This window comes from Ochotona princeps, chromosome 22 (genome assembly GCF_030435755.1).
Source record: "Ochotona princeps isolate mOchPri1 chromosome 22, mOchPri1.hap1, whole genome shotgun sequence".
NCBI classification, from domain to species: domain Eukaryota; kingdom Metazoa; phylum Chordata; class Mammalia; order Lagomorpha; family Ochotonidae; genus Ochotona; species Ochotona princeps.
In genome coordinates this window covers 16,862,632-16,887,628 of record NC_080853.1, presented here as the reverse complement: position 1 = coordinate 16,887,628, position 24,997 = coordinate 16,862,632, and the positions used below count along the sequence as shown (strand labels likewise).

The window sequence follows — 24,997 nt, the reverse complement described above, 5'->3', positions numbered from 1 at the left end:
ATATATCATTATGGCCTACCGAAAAACAGCATCTATATATTATTTTAGTAACATGAGCATAGTAATTATCCTTCAGGACACCTAATCATTAGTAAATCTCTCATTTCACTTACATGAAATAAAATATCAACTCCTTGTGATTACTTACTGTAATAAATCCATATCCTTTCGAACGACCTGTTTCACTATCCATCATGAGCTGTATACTTTCAATCTAAAATTACAAAGCATAATTATTATACAAACCAAAAGAAGCAATTAATTTTGAGAAATCGTTTGAAAAATTTAGAAATATACTCCTGCCCTCAAAAAATTTATTACTCATTCCTTGCACAAAACCTAACAGCTTAGAAGCTTCCTAAATTAGCATGAATATATACACACAGAGCAAGAACAAAGATTAGGTTTTGTATGTAAAAATCACTGAAAACCAGACATCCATAAAACCTGTCACACACACAAAGAATACAGTGGCTGCATCTCTAATACAGTATATTAAATTGATGCACACAGTGCCAATTAGACTGTGTAATTCAGGCACATCTGCTTCTCCATCTTACCCAACAATGTGCCTGAGAAAATAGTACAGTATGAACTGAATATTTAAGCACTGCCTTCCACATGGACCCTGGAATGGACTTGAAAACCGGCAATTTTCTGAATGTAAGAATGAATGGATTATCTCTCTGCGATTCAAATAAATGATTACCTAAAACAATTTTGCACTCCATTTCATTCTGTTAAAAATATCAAACACTAAAAATGTTATCAGGCAATGCAAATTAACTAACTGCATGTCGTGTTAATGTACTAAACGCAATATCCACTTTGGTTGGTTTACTGCAAAAACATCCCAGGGAACGTCTGGCACAGTAGCCTAGTAATTAAATTCCTGGACTTTCACACACCAGAATCCCATTTTGTAACTGGTTCTTGTCCTGGCTATTCCACTTCCCTTCTAGCTCCCTGCTTTTCGGCTGGGAAAGCAGTTGAGGAAGGCCCAAAGCCTGGACACCCTGAACCGTGCTGGGAGATTTGGAAGAGGCTCCTGGCTTCACGCTGGGTCACCTCCGGCCAATGAGGCCACTTGAGGAGTGAACCAATAGACAGACCATCTTTCTGTCTCTCCTTCTCCCTGCATATGTCTTTTCAATAAAAATAAGCAAATCTTTAAAAAATCCATGAGAGGGCCTGGCGGCGTGGCCTAGCGGCTAAAGTCCTCGCCTTGAACGCCCTGGGATCCCATATGGGCACCGGTTCTAATCCCGGCTGCTCCAGTTCCCATCCAGCTCCCTGCTTGTGGCCTGGGAAAGCAGTCGAGGACGGCCCAATACATTGGGACCCTGCACCCGCGTGGGAGACCCAGAAGAAGTTTCTGGTTGCCTGCTTCGGATCGGCGCAGCACCGGCCGGTGTGCTCATTTGGGGCGTGAATCATCGGACTGAAAATCTTTCTGTCTCTCCTCCTCTCTGTATAACTGACTCTGTAATAAAAAATAAGTAAATCTTAAAAAAAAATGCTTAAATATTTTAATATTTTTCCACAGTTTTCATACACTCAACATATACAACTAAGACCTGAAGTGTGTACACCCAGAATGAATTCTGCAAGCACAACTGCCTGAATTTAGTGTTCACACATCAGCAGTTTAGTAAATGTTATGAAATGATGAAAGCAAATTCTAAAAGGGTGTCCAATCATGCCTGCATTTTTAGAATAACAATGGATAATTAATAGCAGGAATCAAATTTTTTATACATGGAAATGCAATTAGGTATAAGCATTGCATATATCAATGTATAGTTTATAGTAAAATATGTAAGCATTCACAATGGGTACACAGGGTCATAACCATGAATTCAGTCCTACCTGCTATGTTGCCAACATGGCCAGTAACTCTGCATAAGCAGTGGGTAACAATCCTACCACCAAAATTGGACAACAATGTAATGTTTTTATTTTCAGGCTCAGGCTTTGTCTTGGATGGCCCGAGACATTCCAACATTTGGGAAGTAAACCCACAGTGGGAGGATTTCCTTCTGTCCCTTCAGCTCATCACTGTGACAAATAAATGCATATACCTATTTTGAGACCATCAAAATATCCTAGTGGCTAAATACTGATCTTGCATTCACCAGGATCCCAGAGGGGTGCCAGTTTGTGTCCACTTTCCTTGCAGCTCCCTGTCGCATGGGAGAGCAGTACAGGATGGACGAAAGCGTTGGGACCCTGTAACCACATGGGATACCCAGAAGAAGCTCCTGGCTTTGGATCAACTGAACCCTGCCCATTGCAGCCTCTTGGGGAATAAACAAACAGAAGGATGTTTTTCTGTCTCCACTCCTCTCTGCATACCTGCCTTTCCAATGAGAATAAATCTATCATAAAGTACCTATTTCTTAATATAGATCAAACAAACATTTCACATTTTCTCCCTAAACAAAACCATTTCCAGGCTCAGAGTAGTACCCTAGTGGACAAATCCTCACCATATCTTCTGGGGTTGCATACTGGTGCCAGTTCCTAACCCAGTTGCCCTACTTCCTTTCTAGCTCTGTTTGTGGCCTAAAGCCTTGGGACCATGCAATTTCACAGAGACCCAGAACAAGCTAGGCTTGGGATCAGCTTAGTTCTGGCTGTCGTGGCCACTTACGGAGTGAAATTAGAGGATGGATGTTCTTTCTCCCCGTCTCTTTGTAAATCTGCCTTTCCAATAAAAATAAATACATCTTTAAAAACAAATAAGCATCTCCATATTAGTCAATTGTGTAAAAATAGAATAGTCCATGAAACAAGGAACCAAGTTTGTTTTTAATTTTCAGGCGAGAGTACAAACACAGTTCCATGACTACCACAAATTATGTAATCAAATTTCCCATATTTGGGTAAATTTTGGCAAAACTAAGTGCTACGGGTAAGTTTCGCCCCAGGAAAACAACCTCTACAGCCATTGTATCTACCCTGCAAGGTTAGTATCAAAATCAGCTTTGTGCTGAGTGAAGAACACACCAATTGTGTAGATTTTTAAAACAAAGGATCCTCTTAGTTTTTTCATTCTGACATCAAGAATAACTTACAAATCTCTATTTTCAAATAAATTTACCAATCCTATTCAACGTTGCCACCGAAATTTCAGAAACTAACTCCTGCCTTCTAATATTTATGAGCAATCATAAAATAGCTATGCAGACACACAGAAATTATCTTGGCAATATTCAAAACAATCACCCATTGAAGACTTGGACTTACCCTTCCAAAAGGCTCAAAGATTCCTCTAAGCATGTCTTCTGTTATGTTAAAGTGTAATGAGCCCACATAAAGTCTCATAGGTCCAGCACTCCCTTTTTGTAAATTGTTCGCCATTGCTGCAGCTCTGTTTTTCTCTGCCTGCAAGTAAAACATTGCAAAAAATGCACAATGCTTACAAACAATACAAGGCTTTTAAAACGTTGCTACTTCAGGTTCGTTAATGTTTAGGATACCCTAAATCAGATGCAAAAGGACAAATTTTCTCTTAAACCACTTCTATATGGTATGCTTCAAAGACAAAGTCATAGAAACAGAAACACATCCAAGGTTATCAACTACTTAGAAGTTATTGATGAATGTATGAGCTCTGACAAAATTCAAGATTTTTCAGACATTGGAAACTACTTGTAAACTAGACCAGGAAGTTAAAAGGTACTGAATTGTACAGTTCATACATTAAAGTCATGCATTATGTTACATACATATTAAAACATGAAAATAATTTCAAAGTAATCACTACCAAGAAATTACATAAAAATCATATTTTTTATAGTTCTTGGGACTCTGCACCTAACTCGTGTGGGGTACCCAGAACAAACTACTGGCTTCAAATAGGTCCCGTTTTGTCTGTTAATAACACTTGTGGAGTCAACCAGTTGATGGTAGATCTCTGTCTCTCTTTCTCTCCTCTGTGAATCTAACATCTGAATAAATATAAATTAAATAAATACTTTTTAACACAAACAACGCCTCCAGTGCAGTGGTATTAATAAGCTAATTCTCACGCTGGATCTGCAAGCCATATGGGCACTGCTTCCTCTGCACATTGCTAATCTATTTTCTTATAAAATCTATCCACAGCAAATATCTGGAAGAATGAATACTCTAGAACAACTAGGTCAACCAACGGACACTTGAGAGGATTCCTCACCCTTCTATCAATAGCATTTCAGTACTAGCAAAACAACTTTGGGAGGAACAATGCAGCATACCCATATCGGGGACCTGGGCTTTATATTGTGTTCCCTTGCCCTATCACTGTTATGGCTTCCAACCTTATGGTTCCACATCCTCCACACACACGTAGAAGAAAAGATACTTTATAAGTAATGACCACATCACTTTTCCCTAACCTTTCATCCTGCTGACCAAGATCAACTATGTAAACATGATCAAAAAAAGTTTTTTAATTTAAAAATCTTATTTAAATCAGACTGTCCAACAACAAAAAAAAATCTAACAAAAAAAAACTTCATGTTTTTAAACATTCAGAACCATAATCCCATAAACCTTTAACTAGAAAAAAAAAGAGGCCAAGAATTAATTTGGACACAATCACATAGACCTCAGTTATTAGTGAAAAGGGAAATGTAAACTTACATCTGTTTATGATCTTTACATATCTTCAAAAAAGTTTTAATAAAGTAATTGTATCTAGAAGCAACTGTGAAATATTTCAGTAATTTTAAGAAAAACAAATTAGGAGGTCAGGTCAATGGATAAATTAGCTAATCAAAACCCAACCTCTCCCTCCTCCAATATCCAGGAACCCACAATGAAGTCTACATATCTCAGCTGCTCCTTTTCCCATTAATCAATTGCAGCTCCCTGCTTATGGCATGCCAGTGCAGCAGAGGATGGCTTGGGACCTGTACGTGCATAGGAGTTGCAGAACAAACTCCCACCAGACTGGCCATATGGGAAATAAATCAGAGGATGAAGTTGTCTCTCCTTTCTGTAAATTTTCCATTCCATTAAAAATAAATAAACCTGGCCCGGCGACGTGGCCTAGCGGCTAGGGTCCTAGCCTTGAACGCGCCAGGATCCCATATGGCCGCCGCCGGTTCTAGTCCCGGCAGCTCCACTTCCCATCCAGCTCCCTGCTTGTGGCCTGGGAAAGCAGTTGAGGACGGCCCAAAGCTTTGGGACCCTGCACCTGCATGAGAGACCCGGAAGAGGTTCCTGGTTCCCGGCATCAGATCAGCGCACACCGGCCGTTGCAGCTCACTTGGGGAGTGAAACATCGGATGGAAGATCTCCCTGTCTCTCCTCCTCTCTGTATATCCGGCTTTCCAATAATAATAATAAATCTTATAAATAAATAAATAAATAAATAAACAAACTTTTAATAACATTTTTGGCTCAGTGCTATGGCTCAACTGACTAATCCTCCCCTTGAAAGCACTGGGAATCCATGCGAGCAGCGGTTCTTGCCTCAACACCTCCTCAATTTTGCTCCCAGTTTGTGAAGACAGAAAGTAGTGGAAAAGGGTACAATTTTTGGGACCCGGCACACACAGTGGAGACCCACGAAACTCTCAGGTTCCAGACTTGGGTCAGGTTTCTCTTCTGGGGTTAGGTTCAGGTCCAGCTGCTGCGTTCATATGCAGGGTAAACCAATGGATGGAAGATGTTTCCATCTCGTTTTCTTTGCCAATAAACAAAATATTCACACTGCCGAGCTGAATGCAAAAAACTGATCCACAATACCACTAACCTTTTTTAAAGGCAGAAATAAGTAAGACCCAAATTCAATACTAATTCCACCACCCACTTTCTGGCTTCAAGTGCAATACAATCATATGCTGCATTATTTCACACAAACTAGAACTCCAGCTTTCTAAAGCTACTTCTATCATGTAGTATATAACATTATTAAAATATTATTTTTTGGGCCCGGCACAATGGCATAGTGATTAAAGTCCTCGCCTTGCAAGCACCAGGATTCCATATGGTCACCGGTTCTAATCCCGTCGGCCCTGCTTCTCATCCAGCTCCCTGCTTGTGGCCTGGGAAAGCAGTCGAGGACAGCCCAGAGCCTTGGGACCCTGCATGGGAGACCTGGAGCAGGTTCCTGGCTCCTGGCTTCAAATCGGTGCAGCACTGGCTGCTGCAGTCACTTAGGGAGTGAACCATTGGATGGAAGATCTTCCTCTGTGTAAGTCTCCTCTCTGTATATCTGACTTTGCAATAAAAATAAATAATTCTTCAAAAAATACATATTATTTTACTCATTCCTGTTAGGCACAAATTCTTTGCATCACTGCAAATCAGTAATTATAAACCTGGAGACGTGACTAGTTAATCCTGTCACAAGGTAAGAGTTCTGGGCCTGACTGAACTCAAGAGGCTTCTGCCTTCCTGGTGATTACAATGGGAGGGGGTCTCTTGGGAACAAGGCAGGCCTAGGCTCCACTCACCACCAACATCCTGCGGCAGGATGGACCAGGGGAGTGCAACCTTGGGGTCTGGGTAGAGAGACCCAGGCCAGGTCCGACGCACCTTTGCCACGTAAGTGGTGCCTCCCCTACCCCCATGTTGGGGACCTGGGATGGGTGGGACGCTTCTTGGGGCTTCTCCTTTTGTCTCCAGACATACACAAGATACAGAAAAAAAAAAAGTGGAAACAATAGTCTAACCCATTTTCCTGTACCTCTTGATCCTTTGTGCCCTAATCAACCATGTGAAAATTATCAAAATAATTTAAAAATAATTATAAAACAGTTCTTTTTCTGGAAGAAATTATTCACAATTTCTATGAAAAAACTCAGGATGACTGTGAGAACATCACACTTCAAAGTAATCCCTGAGGAAAAATCAAACAGGTATTAAGAACATCCATAGTGATTAACTTTGATCAGTTAATCTCAAACACCACACCAAACTAAACATTAGAATTTTTAAAAATTTAGCTATGAAAAAATTACCTGTGAAGCTTGTACTATGATTGGCACTCCTAAAACTCGCTGGCCGGTTAATCCTATTGCTAGAGGCACTGAGCTCACATCGACAAACTCCACATAAGCAATTCCCTTGGAACGTCTTGAATTTCTATCAGAAATCATCCGCACATCTCGAACCTAAAAATAAAACACAACCTTAATACACACTAATACTCACTGAACTTATCCACTATAGATCATGTAAGCTTCATTAGTCCAAAATGTATAGAAGACAAAGCATAATGTAGGCATAAAAACTTTTAGGAAAACTATTGCAAAGAAAACTGAAAACCAATATGGACAGTTAAAAAAATGCTAATATTCCACATACACTTGCAATACTACAAACATTCTAATACTAAAGTAATTTCATAGCTCAAATTAACCAATTTCAGTTCAAGTTCTACTATTATGTCTTTTTTCTTTTTTTTTTATTATGAAAGATTTATTTTCACCTGGCCCGCATCCTGGAGCCGGCCAGTGAAGCGGGTGCTGGGATTTGGAGCCCAAGAGGCAGGGGAGCTGATTGGGCTTGGGTATCCTGGCCTAGGTCCTTGGGCATGCATAATAGACAGGTGTCAGGTTCATACGCCCTGGGGAGAGGGATCCATAGTGATGCAGGTTGCCTAACCCAGGTCTTGGGGTCAGCCTGTGAGGTGGGTATCGGGTTTGTGAGACCCAGGGGTGGAGGATCCAGCAAGGCTTGGGATGCCTGGCCTGGGTCCTTGGGCTCACCTGCAAGAACATGTCCTACTTAGTGAAAAAGGCAGAGCAGTCGACACAGGCCCTGTTGTGAAAGGAGAATATGGCAGCTCATTTGGTGCCATAGCAGAGTAAGGAGAACAGAACAAACTGGACAACTACCCCAGTCCAATGATAACAGCAAAAAATCTCAGCGAATGGACTTGAGGCTTACTATGTCAGCCAATGGACATTGGGAGGGTGATATCATCCTTGGATCACTGAAATCAACAGCATTTCAGAACAATCCAAACCACCTAGACAGAACCATCAGAATATGTACACATTGAAACTCTGGGTTGATAATAAGTGACAGTTCCTCATCCCTGGGTACTGCGATGTTTGGAAAATTGTGTGGCTTTTCCCTATGTCTCTCCCCTTTGCCTAGTAACAACAAATGGCAAAATTGGAAAGAATGAGATCACTCAATTTTTCCTAAACCTTGATCCTTACCACCCTGGATCAATCATGTAATCATTATAAAAAATATTTTTCCAAAAACAATTATTTTTATTGGAAACTTAGATTTGTAATGAGAAGGAGATAGAAAGATCTTCAATCCAATGGTATAATCCCCAAGAGCCTGCAATGGCTGGAACTGAGTCAACCTGAAACCAGGAGCCTCAAGGGTCCCAAAGCTTTGGGCAATCCACTACTGCTTTCCCAGGCTACAAGCAGGAAGCAGGATAGGAAGTGGAGTAGTAAGGACATGAAGCAGTGCCGACATGGATCCTGGCACCTGCAAGATAAGGATTTAACAACTAGGCTACCTGGCTGAGCTGATGTTTTCACTTTTTAAAATAAACTATCACATGTTAACCACTTATATTTCCCCAAAACCGCAGTGAATTTTCCCCCGTTGCAAACACACTGATAAACTGGGACATTCATAATCTGAGGTATTAACACCAGAACCACTAACCAAAAGAAATCTGGTAGTAGACGACAGTTCTGAACTAATATCTGGTTCAGGAATCTGAATGAAAACTGAAACAAAACATCTATGAACCCAGTGCCACGGTCAAGCAGCTATGGCAGCTCAGCATTCCAGGTTTATCCCTCTCCAACCACCTTTCTCCTAATGGTGTAAGGAAGAAGTAGAGACACATGTCCTGGGGCCCTTACACCCATATGGGAGAACCAGAAAAATCTCATGGCTTTTGACCAGCCCAAATGACCGTTGAGACAATTTGGGGAAGAGATTCACTGGATGGAACACATCTGTAACACTGTCTTTCAAATAAATTAATCTTACAATTTGGTGTATTTTACTTTATCTTCATTCTTGGTTTTTCACTTAGAAGTTATAATTTGCATACTATTAATGTAAACCATGAAAATTTAAAGCCCAGCAAGACACGTAACATTTTAGGATTATCAATATAAAGTGTATTTGGAGTCCAGTGCATGGCTCAAGCATAAATCCTTGCCTTATATGCACCAGGTCCCATATGGCTGCTGGTACATGTCCTAGTTTACGGACTGGGAAAGGAGTAGACGGCCTAAAGATTTGTGAACTGCACCCATGCGGGAAACGTAGAGCAGACTCCTGGCCTCTGGCCCTAGGTCAGCTCAGTTCCGGTTGTTGCAGCCACCTGCAACCAGCGGATGCAAAATCTTTCTCTCCTTCTCTCAATAAAACTTCCATTACAATGAAAACATAGATTTGACTAAAAATATAGATTTGACATTTACTAAGACTCTCCTGATAATTAAGCTGGGGAGCTGTGAATCAGCTGGCTAATTCTCTACCATTAACTGCACATCTCATATGGTTAGCATTGGCTCTGGTCCCACCAGCTTCTCCACAACCTATCCACCTCCTGGCTAACAGACTCGGAGAGCAGCTTAGGATGGTTCAGTCCTTGGGCTTCTGCACACAAAGGTCCTACTTTCTGGCTTCAGTTCCACCCTTCTCTGTCCTTCTCCAGTCACTGCAGCCATTGAAGCAGATCTTTCCATGAATCTTTATAAATCTTTCTTTTCAATAAAAATAAGCCTTCAAAAAAAATCATTAAAAGGGTCTGAATGATGGCTCAGAGCCTAAGGACCTTGCCTTACATGCATAAGGACACCATATAATCTCCAGTTCATTCGGGGCTACTTCACTTCCCACTCAGCTCTTTGCTTGCGGCCCAAAAAACAATAAGGAGGACAGCAAAGCCTTGGAACCTTGCACCCATGTGGGAGACTCACAAGAAGCTCATGGCTTCAGGTCAGCTAGGCTCCCATTGTTATGGCTACTTAGGAGTGAAGCAGTGGACAAAAGATTTTTGTGTATCAACCTTTCTCTGTAAATCTACCTTTCCAAGAAAAACAAAATCTTAAAAAAAATTCACTAAAAGGTAATAAAAAAGGAAGGTAAGGTAATCAAATGGCACTGGTATAAGGGTTCTGGCTCAAGTTCACCCTGGATAACTTCTGATAGCTGGCTAATAAGCCAGGGCAAGCAGGAGAACGTGGCCCAAGTGTTTAGGCTCTGCATACAAGTGACAAATTTGGGAATATAAACCTCGCTCCTTTGACCTGCCAAGTCCCAGCCAATGTGGTTATTTATCCATGGCCCAGGCCTGAGTGTCCTGAGCATTTCAGTGTGTAGCAACAGATGGAAACTCTTAAATGCATATAAATTTTGATAAATGACCTCAGCCAGCAGCTTTGTTGGCCTGAAAATAAAAACTTTACAATAAAAGCTAATACTTCCTTAAAAACTAATTCTGTGTTTAAATGTTTTCTTTTTCTGCCACATTGACAATTTCTCCACACAGGACATGATTACCTTTCCTACTGTAGAAAAGAATTCTTCCAAATCCCGTGGTCGAATTCTTGCTGCCAACTGCATACAGAATACTGTCCGAGCATCTCTTTCCTCAGGAGTTAGATTATCTATAGGCTCTCTAAAAGAAGTAAAGAATACAAAGTCAGTTTTACACATTATTTTTAAACTTGCTGTCTCGGCAAGCAAAATAAGCTTTAACACTTAGTACTATCACATTTATTATGCCTATTTTCACAAAACATATTTATAAACAACTAATATATAGGGCTCGGCGACGTGGCCTAGTGGCTAAGGCCCTCGCCTTGATCCCATGTGGCCACTGGTTCTAATCCCGGCAGCTCCACTTCCTCTCTATCTCTCCTCCTCTCAGTATATCTGACTTTGTAATAAAAATAAAAAATAAGTCTTAAAAAAAAAAAAAGAACTAATATATAAAACTTTGATGTAATCCAAATACTTCTGTGACGATATACCTTTACACCTTACAAGGCAACAAAAGTTTAGTCCTATAATTTTTACAAGGGTATTCCCAACAGAACCATGACAATTTAACAAGCAATGCAAAATGATCTGAACAGACACAAATGCCAGAAATGTACAAAATGGATATAATGTATCCTTCTACGTAACATCATCAAAAAATTATGAAGTCCAAATAATTTTGATGGGTGCTTGCGATACCAATGAACATATAACTTAGTTTGTCTCCATCTCGAGGATCTAAGGAATCAAGTCTTGAAATGGACCGAGTCTTGATAACAATAAACTTATTGATATTCATAGTTGGTCCTCTTACATCCGTGTGAAAAATTAAGATTGAGTTACCTGCTCCTGGCTGGCAATTCATTTGAGGAAGAAATCAGGATGGAAACTCTGACTCACAAACTTTAAAGTAACATTTAAAGGCAAATAAATAAAAATAAACTTTAAAGTAAAACACAAGTGATGCAAATTTACTTGATTTTGAGAATTCAAACTAATTGTACTTAGAGGGACAACAGTGAACTGATTACTAATTTAAATAACGTTTCAATAAATGAGTACTCTGGTAGAGCAAGTCCAAGGGTGCATGTTTATATCCTGGTTGCTCTATTCCCAACCCAGCTCCTTTGTAAAGGACTGATGAAAACTGAGTAAGCTGGGCCTGCCGCAAAAGTAGGAGACAGATGAAGCTCCAGGCTTCGGCCTCAGCCAGCCCAGCTGTTGCAACCTCCTGGAGCATCAACCAATCGACTGTGAAGTTCTCTTTCCTTTATTCCAAACTCTTTCAAAGAAAATAAATCTTTTTTAAAATTACATCTTGATAAGATTTCACAAGCCTGGGGTCTTAATCAGTCTCCTGATGCTTAAATGAATAAGGAGACAGTAACTACAAATAAAATCAAAAACCAAAACCATGAAATTATTTAGGCAAACTTAAAACAGTAAGTAGGCTTTCATTTACTCATAATAACAGGGCTTACAAGTAAGGTGTATTTTCAAACTTAAAAAGACAACTCAAGCACCTAACAAAGTTAAAGCCGAACAGACTTATTTCTCACAAAAAGTATCTATTATCTTTATCTGTCAAAGTTTTATGTTAATCTTTACATTTTTGCATTCATATTCTCAGACTATTTCACCAAACCACCCCATAAAATTCGTTCTATCTGCAATACTATCGTACAGGTACCAAATCTGAATTAGATTCAAATGAGTGAGTTTTGTTATAAATCCGTTATTTGAGCTTCCAAATTCACTGATTTTTCACAAAATCTACACTTAAAGTACAGCAAATTAACAGAATAAATTGTGAAAAGAAGTTCTTTTAAGGGAAGTCATCTGTAATGAATAACACTATTGTGTGTTCCAATGTTTCCAGCACAAAAAAATGGCAAACCATATTACGAACAAAGTTAGTAACGGAAACATCCAAGAACATACTTTCAATTAACCCATGATTTGTTTTTTCCAAAGGTAGGTTAACTTCAATTTTTTAAAGATTTATTTTTGCTGGTTATAATAAAAGAGGAGGAAAAACAGGAAGATCTTTCGTCCATTGATTTACTCCCCCAAGCCACCGCAAACATCAGTGCTAAGCTGATCAGAAGTCAGGAGCCAGGACTTCTTCTGGGTCTCCCACCCGGGTACAAGGGTCCTTAACCTTTGGGCCGTCCTCAACTGCTTTCCCAGGCCACAAGCAGGGAGCTTGATGGGAAGTGGGGCTGCCCGGGTTAGAACCCACGCCCATATGGAATCCTGGTGCTTTCAAGGTGAGGACTTTACTCATTAGGCCAACGTGCCGGGCCCGTAGGTTAACTCTCCCTAGATGGCATTAAATTCATCATTTGCAATCACTGCACATTAATAGCAATTTATGCTCCTTTATAAATTCTATGAAATTTAGATATTAAAAACTTGGTAGAAATTCGTATTGATTTGAAAGCTCTATAGTACAATGAAACAAAGTAAAAGCAAAACTTAATATATTTCATGTTACATTATTTAAGTTTAGCAGTGGCATAAATTTCAAAACCTTAGAAGAAAAAAGTAATATAGGGACAACAGCTACCTCACTGGGCTCTTGTCTTTTCTGAAGGGACTTTTGCTTCGGGAACGTCGTCTGCTGCAAAGTTAAAAAGTTTAAGAAGTTACTCAAACAAGTAAAATCACATTAGTTCCTTTAAAAACAATTTAAACAATTCAGAAGTATGTTTAAAAACCTTAATTTGATGCTATGAGGCAACCCAATCTTTCCTCGGATGGCACTGTTAAATTTTGGTCCGGAGCTAAAAAGGAAACACAAAATTACACTAGTTACAGGTTTAGGGTCTTGCTAAGATCGCGTTCATGCGCTCTCCAGCAAGTTTAACATTGTTTAGGCTGCTTCTTTTCCACCTCAATTATGAAGAGGAAACAAAACGAAACAAAAAAAAAACCTCAATCTATCCCAGGCAAGCTGCCCTTATGTTTTTCCAACCTGGACCACTGAGAGGTGCCAAGACCAAAGGTTACTGCCTCAAATTTTTAATTCTGAAAATGTTTTAGACCCATTTTCAAGATTTAGTTTTACTTTAAAATTATTTGTATTTATAGATAAAATCATAAAACAAAAAATACATAACACAAAAATTGAAAAGAAATTCCCCTTTGTTCACATCAGCAATAATTATTGTTACAAGCTGGTGTGTATTCCTCTAAGTCTTTCCTGAGGAACATATGGTGTATAAGTATTGCTTTTTCAAACTTTTAAAATAAAGGAAACAATGTTTGTAGTCATGAAGCAAATTTCTAGTAAAGCAATTGTTAGACCACATAATCTATTTATCACATTAAATTTCAGCTCTTTGTGCCAAAATATTCCTCAGTAGATATGTGAAGGTAATTTCACTAATTCCTCAGAAATTATGTTAGTGTTTTCAAACCTCACAAAGCAAATTGTTCTATGATACCAGCTGTGTGTGTGCCTTTTAAAAACAAGTCCAATTTAAAGCTGTATTAATCAGCTATTCATCAGTGCTCATCTGACTATTTCAGAAGGGTAGCCAAATGAAATGATGCGCATTTCAATTAGCTCTGTTTCAAATAGAACTGTTATTCCATTATGTGTCATTTACAATTCAGACTAACAGTGACTTATACTACACATCTTAATGAACACACAAGAACCTCTAAGGCATATTTGCTCCCATTTAATTATAAAAGTAGCTTGTTATAGGTAAAATATAAATTTAAAATAATGTACTCCAAATATTACATCATTTTTAAAACACTTTTTAGCAGTCCACCCACGATCCCAGGCCAATTTACAAGTACTGTGAGCAGAACAGTATTCTGTCTCATCATTCAGGTAATATACCCTCTCATTTAATTCACTTTTGAAAAAAAGTTATAATTGCATTAGGAATGCAGTAAATCTTAATAAGAAATTTATTATAACATCCAGAATTAAACATTGTGGTTGCATTTTTAGCTCTGAAAATTCATGCAATAAACAGCTAGAGGAACATGAGAGCATGGGATGAGCATTGCAGCAAAGCTAGTTAAGATTCTCCTGCAATGCTGGCATCCCATATAGCATCCAGCTGCTCTTCTGATCCATGATAAAGGGCCTGGGAAAGAGCGGTAACACAGCCCAAGCACTTGCGCCTCACAACACATGGGGTGACCTGACCATGGTGCAGGTTGCTGCCCCCTGAGGCCATTTGGAGAGTGAAGCAGTAGATGGTTTATCTTGCTCTATCTCTGCAAGGCTTTTGTTTGTTCCTTCAAACAAATCTTAGAAAAAAATTTAAAAGTTCAGGTCAGAATCAGAAATCATTGCTAAAATCATTGTTATTACCTTTAAATGGCTTCAAATAAATCCCACATGTTTCCCCGAGCACAGTTATTATTTGCATTCTTTTCCCAGTGTAACTCATTGGTTTTTCTGCAATTTGTCCCCTTCAGTAGATGAGAAAATGGCTAATGTTGTGCCAGTATGGGTGATGATGTTGTCTTCCATATGAGCATCCCATATGGACACTGGTCTCAGGTGTGCCATTCCTAACCTAGCTCCCTGCCAATGGCATGAAGATGGGCCAGGTGCCTAGGTCCCAGCTACCCACACGTAAGATCTGGAAAAAGATGCCATCTTTGTAGCAACCATGTGGGAATGAATCAGCGGATACAAGATTTTTTTTTTCTTACATAAACAGAACAAGAATACAGGGTGATAGAACTTGCCCTGGTGAATGAGTCATTTCTGATTTACTCTTATTTCTACTTCCATCAAACCACTGGAAGTGCTTAACAGACCCTGAACAGGGTTTGCAACAATTGTGCTTCTTTTGGAGGAAATACCATCATAAAGCAGCAAGGACTCTAAGATTCAACTCTTGCTTACTTGCAGTTTCTTTCCAACATTGTGTTTTAATGATCACAATAAACTGTTTCCATTGTTTAAAAACACTACCAAATTTCATAGTTACTTAATCTTTAAAAGAATTTTAGTGTGGAAATATTATTAAAAAACATCAAATATCAGGTTTGTGTTGAACACAATCATTTACCAAGGAGCTTACAAAAAATATGTAAAGGGTCTGTGGCTGAAAACAGCCACAGACAAGACTTCATGTTACTTGTCCTTCTTCTAGAATTCTAATGCTAGTGTAAAAAGGCATACAATTTAAATTTTCAGATGGAGTAGGAGGAAATAAGCTGTATGCCTAGAAAAATAAATTTTTATTTACTTTCATCCTTTTTTTATTCTCTAGACTTCAATGTCAATATCCTTAGTTTTCATTGGCCAATTATAAATGTTTTTAACATTTTAAGTCCTTGAAATTACATTGCTGTCAAAATACTCAGAAAATGACGGTCAAACAAAAACAAAATTAGAGATACATACTAAGGGCTTCTGTAACGGCCTCGGAATCTGCGGTCTCGACTTCTTGATCGGCTCCGTCTCCTTTCTTTGCTTCTACTTCGCTTCCTTTCCCGACTTTTGCTCTTTTTCCTTTCTCTATCTCTGCTTCTCTTCCGCTCCTTACTTTTGCTTCTCTTCCGTTCATGACTACGACTCCTGCTCTTGCTTTTTTTCCTCCTGAGTGAAAAAAAAAATCATGATTATCCTGTTGGCTGAAGAACTGACCAAAATATATTTCCTTTTATGGTTACAAAATCACTTATCCATTTGTAAACTTAATTGGTATTTTTGAGAATAATAAGATACATAATCACATGTCAAGAACAATTCCTTGATATGGTCAACAACAATCTAGTTCATCTTTGCCTTATATTGCTGAAAAGATGAGCATCCAAGGGATTATTTGATATTTGCAACTCATCCTTAAGAGCACAAACTATAATGATTATTGATTGTTGGCTACAATTCAACCGGGCATACTTGTCGGCAGATATAAGTCAAAATCTAGTTCCATGTGGCCAACAAACATTACTGTAAGTCACAAGATATACCCATGATGCCAAAATCACAAGAGATCACATTTACACCAATTACCAGGGTTGGTACACACATAAAATTTTCAGTAAGTAAACAAATTTAATTGAAAAGTAAATTTTGACCCAATTCACATGGAAATATTTTCATACTTTCATAGACCAAAATTATCAACACTTTGATTTTTACACAATAAGAGTACAAACCAATGCAGTACATCTATCTATACATCCCTAGACTTGAATGAGACCATTGAAATATTTTCTAGTTATAATAGACCAGAAAAAGTGTGCTATTTTTAAGCCAGTATATACAAGCCTGTGAAGTGCAATCAAAAAACAGTATCAACTCCATCTTCACAAATGTCCATAAAAAACTCAGAAGTGGAAAAAAAAAAGCCCATTTTACCTTTGTTAATTTCTATATGCCTTACAGTGTATTACCCACTCATTTCAAATTTAAATCTTAAAATCTATCTGTATCATCATCCAAATTTTAGAGGTGCCTTCAGATATTTTAAATTGAAAAATATCTCAATAAATTTAATCCATTAAGCCGTCAACTTGTAGTGGTTTACAAAGCAAACATTTTGATAATGCTACATTATTATTTGTTCTTATCAAGGCAAAGTTAACACAAGAACAATGGAGGTCTGCCTCAGAGAACCTGAAAACCAGGTTATCTTAGAGTGCATGGGAAATAGAAAATGAAGACACCCACCTTCTGGAATCTTGAAACCCACACTCCAATCACAAGGAGATGTAGAGCTTTCCAAGGAGGCAGAAACTTTGTCTAAAATTTCAAGATAATCCACCTGACTGTCAGAAATGTATATGCTAGGTAGCACATGACAAAAAATTAGGCTACACTCATTATTCATATGGAAGTCATCACAGCAACGTCCAGAAAGGCAACAGAATAATCTTCCCTGCCTGAAAAACCTGACGCTCTCTCTTAAACTCAAAAATTCTGAGTTGGTTAAAACCTAAAGTCCTAAACATAATGAATTCAAATAGGAGACAAGATAAAATGCAATCTAATACTCGATACATAAAAAAACAGCAAATTTTTGCTCTGTTCAGCCATAGCACAGAGGTATCCAACTTCCCTATTGACTTAACAGGTCCAGTAACTGTCAAAACTGCAAAATAATTTTAACTTAAGGTATCTGAAGTAACTTTCGTATAGAAGCTCCCACACATCTGAAGGCAACCCCATTCAAAGTCACAGCATACGAACACAATCAGAAAATACATTCGGCATAAAAGCTCAAAAATTGAAGGGTACACAAAACCAGTGTACTTCTCTACAACAAATTTCAACTTCAGAAAACATTAACAGTTATCGAAATCCTCACTAATAGTCAAATCCTGTTACAACTTAAAAGGGACTTTTCAAAGTCTTTAGCGGCAGTGGGAATTTGTACTGAACATCATTGAAGTAAATGGTCCACTGGGCTGGGCCTTTGGACTTTTTGGTTATATGGCCTCTGCAGTAAGGTGTTTTGCTATAACTGGATTTGACGAAGATCTAAATTTTAAATGCAAAGTGTTCTGGAAAATAAGAAAAAAAAATAGAAAAGTCATTTATCCCAAAATTTATAGATAATCCACACCACAGTAGCCAATATTATTTCAACTGTGCACTTTTTGCCATCCTTTTTTGAGTAATTCTCTAGAGTTTAACAGAATCAATGCTGGCTTAGAGGTTGCAAAACTGGATACACTATCAAGTAGTACTCCCATGAAGGCAACCTCGGGGACTAAAAAACCATTCTTTGAGAGCTTACCAAACTCACAGGTTATAGCTCTTCAGAAAACATCCTAATTGATGACTTGGTTTATGCCAAACATAATTTTACTACAATACAAGATATGTTGAGAATCAACATTAGTTTTTTTTTTTTTAAGAAACCATATGTACAGTTAAATCAAATTTTTCTTAAAAAAGTGCTTTTTAGCTACCGTACAAACTGTATATCAACATTCAATAGCTTTTAAGACAATGGAGTTTCATGGTGAAAAATGCAAAATGGCATGTTCCTGTATCTCGTATTTTATGTATCCCTGAAATTTTTTCTGTTGCAAAAAATGAGTGATAATTTCCTGATCAAATAGGGAATCATTTAGTCAGCTATAATTGAAACAAACATTTTCAAAGATCATTACATGGTCTAGAAAGTGTCTTCCTTGAACAATCAATTGCATGACTAACATAAACTGTCCATTCTTTAGTACCTAATACTTTACATTAGATAATAGCCACTGAACACCCCTCAGCCTGCTGTTCCATTTCCCTGTAAAAACTGGGGACCCATAATGCACATGAACACATAATAAAAATGAGTACAATCTGGAGATGGTATTATTGGTAAGTGATGACATCAAATGGTGTAATCAAATTCTGTACCCAAAAATATTTTGTCTCATCCTAACTATTCAGCTACTAGGCCTATCATTGATATTGGACAATTTAAGTCCATCTAAGTAGGTAACATTCCTCTTGCTGGGTTTTCTTCTGATTACATTTTTATAAAATAGAAAACATTAGAAAAACCTTACTAAAAGTCCAGCAGTCAGATTAACATAAATCTGCAATGACTGGTTGGTTGTTTCAAATCACAATGCATGACTAAATACAATCTAACCCCCACATCTCTGCTAAAAATAAAATTACTCCCACCCACAGTAGAAAAAATACCAGGTCATTATTACTTTAAATTTATTACTGCATTATTTTAGGGCAACACGAAAAACCACGGGCTTCATAAGCCCTGAATAATCCAATCTGACCATTTTTCTGACCTTCTTGAGATTTTAATCAACTATTGAAGCTATAACCCACTGAATAGTTGTTTTGAGCATGACTGAGGTACTTACTATAAGACATTGAGTTCTTAGAAGGAAAGAACCACGGAGACTCAAATAAATTACTATTTTATCACTTCTTGATTATTATGAGGTCATGAATGTGACAAAACAACATCATAAACATAGGAAAACGATTTAATGTTTAAAACATGACCACATGGTGTAAAGATTCACTGACCTTAGAGTTGAAACTTCAAGATCTGTTAGGATCCAATCTTAAAAGGAAATTGGTTTCAAACTACACACTGCATTCATATACTTATATTAGAGCTCCTACATGGGTTACTCATCAAAAACACACAAATTGTCTAAATGTCCATAATTTAAAAACCCACATTCTATAAAGTCTACAATAGACTTTAAAAGGTGTAAAACAAAAACTACATTAAGTAGGTTAAGTTCGCTATCACCTTACTATAAAAGAAATGCCTTTCAGCAGCAAGAGTCATAAATAATTCACGATTTCTGATTATTTTTGTCTAGGTTATCTTTTCTTTCTAATAGATATGTATAGTTTTGCCTGATACTATTCAGCAAAAGTATAAACTAAAAAAAAAGTCTAACACAAGAAATCCTAACCAGTTTATTACGATGACCTTTGATAGAAAGCTTTCTAGAGGATTCTTAAAACCCAGGCACTAAAGTCCAGTTTTATATCCCAAGGCTCCTCATTCCATAAGGAAAAATCATTAATTTAAGAGTCAAGAAAAACTTCAGAAGAGAACCTCAGTTTTGTCTTAGCCACAGAGACACAATGCAAGAATTCAACCACATAAAGTTCACCCCTCTCCCAAGTCCCTTCTTGCAACTTACTTTTTGCTACGTTCTTCATGGCCGTTTGCACTGCTCAACTTATTCTCATCCTAAGCAGGGTTGATAGAAGAACATCATGAGGACGAAGTGGTAACATTTCAAGTTGTCAAAGGGTAAAGGGAACAGGAATAAGAAAATACAAAACAATTTTAAAACTAATTATTTGCTTATAGTTTAATATGGAAAGCTATAAAAAAATTTAGATGGGTATGTTTAACCACTTTGTTGCTTACAATTAAGCCATCAAGATAGAAAAAGGAACATCTCCACATTAGCATATCAAATTTTATTTTCTTATTTAGTTTATAAGTTATCCAGATTTACAATGTTGCAGTGGTTAAATGAAATCTATAAAACACGAAGGAAGTTCTTTCTTGAGTCTTATTCCTTGTTCTATGGTCCCTTTCGTCAGTACCATGGCTCTATTTCTGCCTAAGCCCCATGTGGCCATGCTAGCAGCCAGCCACTATCGATTTCCTGTGACCGATGCCATTCCTGAGATCTTCGCCCATTTCCGTTGGAGGGTTGGGACTGTAAGAGCTTGATGCCACCTCTGTCACACATCTCGCCCTGAAGCAAACAGGGATTCACACTGCTTTAGTAATGTTGACTCCCAAGAACCCAAGAAAGTCAATTAATAATCCACCAGTCCAGCCTAAACATTTTCTACTTCCATACCTGTTTACATGGAATTACATCCATGTTACACTAAGGCACAAGAATCTTAACATTAAAACAGAAAGTAGCGCTTCAAGAGTACAAGCATTACAAAACTAAGTTATTTAAAGCTAACAAGAATTCATCCAAATTGGTACCACATGGTCGTGCTATACACTCAAAAAATAAATGCATTATTTTAAAAAGGTTTAGTGCAATGTTTAAAGTTTGATCACATCAGCTATAGGAGTATAACTGCTAATTTTACAAGGCTTTACAGTTTGTGATACAAGTGCTAATGCATGCATGCTGCTAGATTCACCACCAACTGGTGAAAGAATGAAAGACAGTTTACTTTTACTGTGATACTGAAATGGGTCAAAGATCTTATTAGCCAAAATAATTCCTTTGTAGTTTTTAGTGTGAAATACTATGGTAGGGCCTAAATGAAAACAATATGGAGAACAGTAAAACAGTCATCAAGTGACTCTAAGCTGTGATACTGTCTCTTGTTTTAGATTTTTTTCTATTCAGGGATCCAAGAATTTAGTAATTATTAACTGAGCAGCAGATCGCCACCTGCCTGCTTAAAAATTTACTGTCACCAGTCTGGTACTTGAGTTTTAAAAATCTCACCCATTTCTTCTTATGAGACTGATTATTGAAGATTTACTTGTCACAGACTGGTTATGCTTTTATTCTTGGACCCCTGCTATTTCCCAAACCACTACATTCACCTTTTTGCTATACCAAACTGGAGCTGGAAATTCTTAGTTGAGTCATTTTACCTAGGGGACCACGGTACAGCGATAAGTCACTCAATTACTACCTTATGATTGACAGTTCACACTGGAATCAAAGGTGAATTCATGGGAGTAGAGGTGAGATATCGTTAGGCAAGTCTACAAAGAGAGATAGATGGGCATTTATTCATCACGCTGAAGTGAAACTACTGCACAATATTATTACATCAATAGCATATATTTACTTTTGTAAGTTACATGTAATGCATCTCTGATAAGATAAATCAAGAGGACTCCGGGGAGGTTAGTTTACATTTCAGCAGTAGTTTCGTGAATAATGCTAAATTAAGAAATAGAGAAACCTCACCAACATGTTTTTTCTCACCTTCTTGTAGGGAGCCTCAAGCATGGCTTCAATATCAATATCGTCTGCCATTTTCTCTAAACAGCTGGGAAAGGACAAGACAATTCTGTGAGGACCCTTTTCTGGAGAATCTAAATTTTTTTTTTTAAATCAATACGCTGCGAAACTTCCAAAAACCTTCCAGAGCCGAACAACACACTTTCAGCAGGCTTAGACCATGCTAATCCGAAAACGCCTGGGACCACGAAATACACAAACTCTAAGCTTTGATCTCAACACAAAACAAACGGGAAAGAAAAAAAAAAAAAGAAAGAAAGAAAAAATCCAGAACCTGCAAGCCTCCAGGGAGAGCGCCCTTTCCGCGCAAACCCCGCGCTGCCATTTTAGGGGCAAAGGGAAACTCCCTCTGCCGGGAGGGGTGCTGTGTGCCAAGGAAGCGTTCGGCTGGCGCCATGTTGGGAAGTCGGCGTCAGCCAAGGCCCCGAAGGTAACCGGTCGCCATCTGCCCGACACCTTTCAAGGGTCGTAACACACCAACAACCCTGACTCTTGCCGAAAGCTAAAGAGTGCGGCAGCGTGTCGACTTCTCAAAAAACCCTAACAGCCTCCATCCCGCCAACCCCGACCCCCGTCCGCCTTCCCAATAGTCGTTCGAGAGATCCCCCCCCCCCCACCAAGCCCTCGCCCCTAAGGCAACCTAACCTCCAAAAAGCTCTCGCCACCACAATCGAGTCCGTCACGCCTGCGTACCTGTGCGGGTTTTCGGGCGCCTGTGCTGCTCGTATGCGAGAAGGAGCTACGGCTGCTAATGCTGCTTCCGATGCTGCCGCCGCCGCCGCTGCCGCTACAGTTAAGCTCCTAGGCCCAGGCCGCGGTACCGCCCAGCCCGAATATCGGGCTCCGAGGGCGGCTAGGCCCGAGCGAATCTAGAAGAAACAATGGGATTAGAGGAGCCCGCGCGGGAGAGCAGGACGGCGGCCTCGGCAGCTCAGGATCCAACCCTGCGGCAGCGTCGACAAGCTCCCTGAAATGGCGGCTGCTACTGCTTCCCTGTACTCACATTCACCAACACATAGACACTCACACACAAACACACGGGGTTTCACAGGGCCCGAAGCAAGGGCTCTCGCGAGAAACAGCCCTGAGTTCCAGTCCGGAGAGGCCGAAATATCGCGAGATCTCAGGACGTTGGAGGGGGAGGAGGCCCACCGACTAGGGCCTAATCTCGCGCAACGATTGCGCCACAGATGTTCCCATCCCCCATTCGGAGGGGTGCAGGACTCTTCCCCCACCGCTCCTGCTCGGGGCGCGAAGTCTCGCGAGACAGCACCAGTCTCTAGCGCTAAGACCGTTGGCGCAGAATCTGTCAATCTTTGCGGAAAATCGGAGCTGAGTGGCCACGAGCGCTCGGCGCGTTCTCGTGGCACCACCTCAGAGGGCTCGGAAGGTTTCTTTCCGCATAACTCACACCCCCTTCCCCTCGCTGCCACCTCCCGCCTCGATGGCTGTGAAGGTCGCCATCAGGCAGCCTGGGCCGCAAGGCGCTAGGATAAAACCATGGTATTGACGTTATCCGCCGAGGATGAGGATGGAGGGAACAACCTGTAAGCGCAGGCGGGAAGACACCATCCTAGCGGGATACGATAAAAATGAAAGTTTTGTTTTTTCCGACATTTGGTCGAGGCGCGGCCCCAGAGGTCGGCTTCAAAAACACTCTCGGAAATGGTGCAGGAAAAAGGCAGAACTGGGCGGGGGAGGGGAACATCAAATTCAGTTTACCTTCGCGGACCAGCCCCTGGGCCGCGTAGCTTAATTTAGTCTTGTGTCGGGGTTGCTATTACTGTTCAGAAATGTCCCTCTTCCCCCTGGGATTGGCTGCTTGCCCCTGCAGTCTCCCAGAGGCATGACAGTGTGAAAAGTCACCCTTATTTGGATAATATTGTGGGGGGGAAAAAAGGCATAGGTGTCACTAACGGCTTTTGCTTCCAGATTTTTTTTTCAAATGGAAAAGAAAATAATACCTTAAAAAAATCTCACAGAAGTCTCTTAAATAAAGGCAAAAAAAAAAAAAAAAAGATTGTGAATAAGACACCTTGGTTCATGAAGCTGCTACAACACTGTGACCTTGGACTGGAATATAAGCGCAGAGAAGATCTTATAATTTCCTCCCATAGACAGGAGGGAGAGACTAATGTTGCTAGTAGCTGGGTTAAGCTTCTTGAGAATAACCAGGTCAGCAATGATCACTAGCTTTCCAAATCTTAGCAGGGAGAAACTAGCTAAGTGGATGCTCAATAAACGAATACAAGTGAACACTAAGTAGCGCAATATTAGTAACATGCTTGGCCAGGAATTAACTAGACAAGATTTCTTACAGAAAATGTAATACCTTAGGAAGCTTTGCCTCAGGGCTAAAATTGGGATGCAGTGCCTTAAGCCTGGACTTGAAGGTCAGTATCCTACGTTCAGGGCATTGGTTCAGATCCCTAGTTGCTGAGTTTCAAATCCAGATGCCTGCTAACCCAATTGAAAAGCAGCAGATGATGGCAACTATGTGGGCCCCTGTCACCCAGAGGGGAGAACTCAATTGAACTGCTATTTCCTTACTGCCAGCATTTAGAAAGGGAACCAGCAAATGGAACAGAGCTCTGTTTCTCTCACTTTGCTTTTAAAATACAGAGATTCACAACCACAACAAAAATATAGGAGACTTTTTTGCCTCTCAGGCTAATTTTCCAGATGGCTAAGAGTTTCATTATAAGGTTAATACATGTTGTAGTTATTAATAGTCAATCTTTTTTCTTGCAACTCCTATGCTTGTGGCCTGGGAAAGTAGTGGAAGGTGGCACAAAGCTTTGGGACCCTGTACCCACATGGGAGACCAGGAAGACGCTGCTGGTTTTGGATTGGCCCAGCTCTGGCAATTGCAGCAATTTGGGGAAGCAACCAGCAGATGGAAAATCTGTCTCTCTCTTTGTTAGCGGGCCTTTCCAATTAAGATAAATATTTTAAAAATTCAGATTGGACAGATTATACTGGCTTTAAATCATCACTCCCTTTCATATAAGGTATTTTTCTCAATTTTATATCCATTTCTGTTTTATTTAAAAATCAAAGAACGAGAGAAAAAGTGAGCTCC

The 24,997-nt window shown here is 39.4% G+C and overlaps 1 protein-coding gene across 14 annotated transcripts in view; it reads right to left on the bottom strand.

The window, feature by feature from the left end:
* Window positions 1-22,989, bottom strand: part of RBM39 (RNA binding motif protein 39) — a 35,461-nt gene extending 12,472 nt beyond the window's left edge. For 2 of the 14 annotated variants that reach the window (XM_004585771.4, XM_004585772.4), the window contains exons 1-10: window positions 22,609-22,989; window positions 21,880-21,943; window positions 20,095-20,144; window positions 15,860-16,054; window positions 13,194-13,259; window positions 13,043-13,096; window positions 10,492-10,609; window positions 6,957-7,109; window positions 3,250-3,387; window positions 149-214 (exon numbers count right to left, since the gene is read on the bottom strand). In XM_004585771.4, the coding sequence (XP_004585828.1) occupies window positions 149-214; window positions 3,250-3,387; window positions 6,957-7,109; window positions 10,492-10,609; window positions 13,043-13,096; window positions 13,194-13,259; window positions 15,860-16,054; window positions 20,095-20,144; window positions 21,880-21,930 (891 nt within the window). In that variant the 5' untranslated portion in view covers window positions 21,931-21,943; window positions 22,609-22,989. Of the gene's footprint in view, window positions 1-148; window positions 215-3,249; window positions 3,388-6,956; window positions 7,110-10,491; window positions 10,610-13,042; window positions 13,097-13,193; window positions 13,260-15,859; window positions 16,055-17,127; window positions 17,965-20,090; window positions 20,145-21,580; window positions 21,654-21,879; window positions 21,944-22,608 lie in introns of those variants that run through there. The other 12 variants (XM_058679772.1, XM_058679777.1, XM_058679776.1 and 9 more) reach the window with 12 other exon arrangements.
* Between the last annotated feature and the right edge of the window lie 2,008 nt (window positions 22,990-24,997).